This window comes from Entamoeba invadens (genome assembly GCF_000330505.1).
Source record: "Entamoeba invadens IP1 unplaced genomic scaffold scaff_1105074726085, whole genome shotgun sequence".
In the NCBI taxonomy this organism is placed as follows: Eukaryota; Evosea; order Mastigamoebida; family Endamoebidae; genus Entamoeba; species Entamoeba invadens.
The window spans coordinates 20,022-24,252 of NW_004443571.1; the positions used below are offsets into that span (position 1 = coordinate 20,022).

The 4,231-nt window shown below is 27.1% G+C and overlaps 1 protein-coding gene across 1 annotated transcript; it reads right to left on the minus strand.

Annotated features, from left to right (window-relative positions):
- Nucleotides 1-2,958: 2,958 nt before the first annotated feature.
- On the minus strand, nt 2,959-3,669 carry EIN_458790 (hypothetical protein; the record flags this gene model as incomplete). Its single annotated transcript, XM_004259119.1, has 1 exon — nt 2,959-3,669. The coding sequence occupies one exon, from the start codon at nt 3,667-3,669 to the stop codon at nt 2,959-2,961; it is 711 nt and encodes a 236-aa protein (XP_004259167.1).
- Between the last annotated feature and the right edge of the window lie 562 nt (nt 3,670-4,231).

Consider the following 4,231-nt stretch of genomic DNA (forward strand, 5'->3'; position numbering starts at 1 on the left):
TGTGTTTTTTACTTTCAAAACATGTAAAAAATAAAAAAGTTGGATTATTATAGTTTCTTTTTTTTCTTTTTCTTCCCTTTTGGTGTTTATATTTAAAAATAAAAAATGATTCGAGTTTGATTCAAAATGAACTATCAAAATACAAAAATAACCCGGATTTTTACGTACTTTTAGTTTAGTATAACAGTGTTTCAAATTTGTGTTTATTCAAAAAAATAAATATACTATAATATAAACTATATATATAGTTTAATGATTTAAACTATATTTTTTAACTTGTAATAGTTCATCAAAACCCTATTTATAAAAATAGTTCAAATTTTAACAAGACAAATTCTATAATATAGTAATGTATAGTAAAAATAGTCAGAGATTTGCTTTTTTCTAGACAAATGTTTATTTTTGATCAAAATATTTTCTTTTATATCTATAATACTCATGAGTCAAATTTAATTACGTTTTCGTGAAGATGCTAGATTAAAGCTCAGTTGTGTGTATAATATCACCATTTTAAATAAGTTCAAAAACAATAAAAAAAGTCAAGTTGTGTCTTTTTTGACAGATATCTTTTTTATTAAGTTGTAAATAAAAACAAAAATTTTGATATGCAAACGAATTTTCATCAACAGTACTATAATGTATCACTGTTTTATATCAAACTGTAACATTATACAAACAAATTACAGAATGTGTTTTTTATCGTAACAATCATTATCGTATATAATAAAAATTTATTATATTTCTAATAGTTGTTTTTTTACAAATTAAACAATTGTTTAACTTAAATTAAATAATTTTAATAAAAATATTCATAAAAACACCACCAACAAACTATACATATTATTATAATTATATTAATATAAACTATTAAAAAGACTTGAGTCGTTGAAAAAAGTGGGTTTTATATCCACCATTATTTTTTCTCAAAAAACTTTTATGAAAACTTAAAATTAAGATAAACAAGTTCAAATAATCAAACTCAACACAAACAACAGAGACGTGTTTGTGTTAAGTTGTTGCGGATCCCCATTATTGTTTGGCAATTTTATTTATTTATTTAAACACAGTGCATATAAATTAACAATTAGATAATGCAAATTCGCGCGACTAATGTTTGTTTGTTTTTTATGTCATTTATTATGTTTAAGTGGCTGATAAATACAATTTATTAACTATTAGAAATGGGTTTAAAGTGGATATAAATTATTGATTACTTATTAGTATTTTTATGGTTAATAAACTTAATAACAATCTATAGTTAAGATACTATATTAAACTAATCAGTAATTAAAATTTTAAAGTCTGTATTAGGAAGTGAACCTTATATTATATTTGTTAATCTAAACATTTAATAAATTATATTAAAATTAAACCTAAAATATTTTCAAAAGCCTATTAACCCTTCCAGTACCAGGAATTTCCAAAAAATGTATACTTAATATAATTTTATTCATTTTGAGTGTATTTTAGAGTAAATAAATGCAAAAAACGCTTTAAACTTTTAACAACCATGGGAAATACCAGGAAACAAAATTATTAGTAAAAAATAATTTAAAATATTATAATTTAATAGTAAATTATAACCTAAAATCGTATTTTTATTGAAAAAAGGTTCACTTTTTTCAACGAGGGAGACTTGAAGATTCCTCTGATTATTTTCTTTTCAAGTTGAAAAAGTTTTTGTTTTTATATCAAAAAATAGTATAGTATATTAAACTAAACACAATAATAATCTTTACGAAAAGGAGTTTCAGAATGTAAAAATGAATTATATAACTTTTTAATTGGAATATTTATTATTGAAAAACAAGGGATACGTCATTTATTGAATATTTAGAAAAGCGATTACATCAAACAAAAAAACACTGTGATCTCATAATTATTTTTTTGTCTTTTTTGTAATTCAGTGAAAAATAAAATAATTCGAGTTTGTCAAAAAAGAGTAAAATTTAAAACTGAAAAAATAAGAGGAAAATACACTTTTGTGAAAATCACATTTTTTTAGTTTTTTATTATTCAATGAACAATAAAAACCTTTAAATTTAATAATAAATGAATAAGATTGATTTTTAATCGTCAGACACATCAATTTGAATAGAAAAAGAGTCATAAACAACTCAATGAGTAAAATTAAGACAGTAAAACCAAAATTTATCTTAAATGATCATGACACCTTTTTTATTTAATTTCGTATGTCTTCCAGTTGTGAGTAATAAAGATATGACTTTTTCAAAAAAAAAGACAAATGTATTATCAATACAGAGAGCAAATTTTTCTATATGATTGGAAAGACAAGTATTTGTTTGTTATTATAAAACAAATGGTAACATATAATCTGTTTTGTCTGATTATTTTTTTGTTTTGGCATTTGTTTTTTGAAAATGCATTTTTGGGATGAAAATCAAAAACAAAAAAATAATAAAAACGAAAGATTTACTTATAAACGGTGTATACTTTATGTATATACTTATAAGATAGTGACTCTCATCAACCAGATTTTGTATTCTATTCACCCACTTTCACAATATATAGCTATTTGAAGTGAATATACTGTTTGTTGTTTGTGGCGTTTATAAGGGATACACAATAGGAACTAACCAACAAATAGATTCACAATTCTTTTATTTTGAATTGATATACCAACTCAGTGGAGTGATGATATCCTTACAAATTTGAAATCAATGATAAAGCATACAAAAAGAAGAATCAGGTTGATGTGAGTCAGAGATTTGGAAATTATGTAATCACATCATTTTTGTATTATATTATAGTAAAAAATTAGTATGATAATAATAATTTTATAAAAAAAAAGCAAAGCCCCTCCCCTATAAATATGTAAAAAAAACGCTTTGAATATTGTACGATATACAGAAATGATTTTCAGAGATCACAAAAGAAACAGAATAATAACAAAGAAAATAAATAGATAATTAACTATAATAAAACCAAAGAAGTAATTTATTCCATTTCCATCAATGATTCTGTCAATTCATTGAGGAAATTCAACCTATCTACCTTATTGTGGTGATGATGATAAACCTTGTAGGCATTGAGGGCAGCGATGTCAAGTAAATCATAAAGTATTCTCACATTCCATCTTGAAGTGCGCCTTCTACAAGTGTAAGTATGTATCATCTGATCTGCACTATCAACACCTCCCATTGTCGCATTGTATTGTTTTATCACATTTGGTTTGTGTACACTCACAAGTTTGCCATCCTTTCCCCTCACTTGCTCCTGAACAGTGTACAACTCTTTAGCATTATGCATCGTCGTCATAATGAGCACCAACTTCTTCTTTTCATTATAGTAAGAAAGCAGTTTGCATACACCTTTTGTATATACTTCCGTTGTATCCGCCTCTCTTGTAGTAGCTTTCTTATCATCATTGGGGTCATAACGTTTGATTTGCTTGGCTTCTTCTGGTACCTCAACTCTGTTTTTTCGCACAGTCCCAAGCAATGTTGAACCATATTGAGCCAAATAATGTGCCAATCTTAAGCTGCAGAAAAAGTTGTCACATACAACTGTCACAAACTTTCCCATACACAGTTGTGGAGCCACCATATCTATCGTCACCCGAAATCCTTGATTTTCTTCCTTCTTGTCGCACTTTCCACAGTACATCTGTAGGTTTATAACCATACCACTTTCACAATCACAGCACATCTTTTTGTTATTCATTGAACATATTATCAAACACAATATCAACAACAAGTCAATTACCGATGTATATGTCTCAACCCCATGAATCTTCGACTTCGTTGATTATTCTTACAACAAAAACAAAAAAAAACAAACCCAAAACTTGATGCCGTAACGCTGAGGTTTGGACTTGATGAATACCTTTGCCCATATCTTTCCCTTGAATGCGCAAAGGTGTTCATCAACCGATAGTGTGGTGCTCGGTGTAAAGTATTTGTTGTTCACCAAGTTGTGAATAAAAGCTTCCAACACTTCCCTAATTTTGCCAAACTTGTCATTCGAGTTTGGCGTGTTTGATGCTTTGATTAACCCCTTTTCTATAGTCTCTTCATCATTTACTTTTTGTCTCACTTCAACATCCTTTTTTAGCTTCTCTTCGGTCAGGTCAACAGGATGTTTTTTTACCCACTCATCACAACTCAAATAGCCTTTCTTCTCAGCCTCTTCTTTATTCTCTGGAATTTCCTCTTCATCGGATGCACTGTCCTCACTCTCTTCTTCATCACCTATAAAACAACTCTCTTTC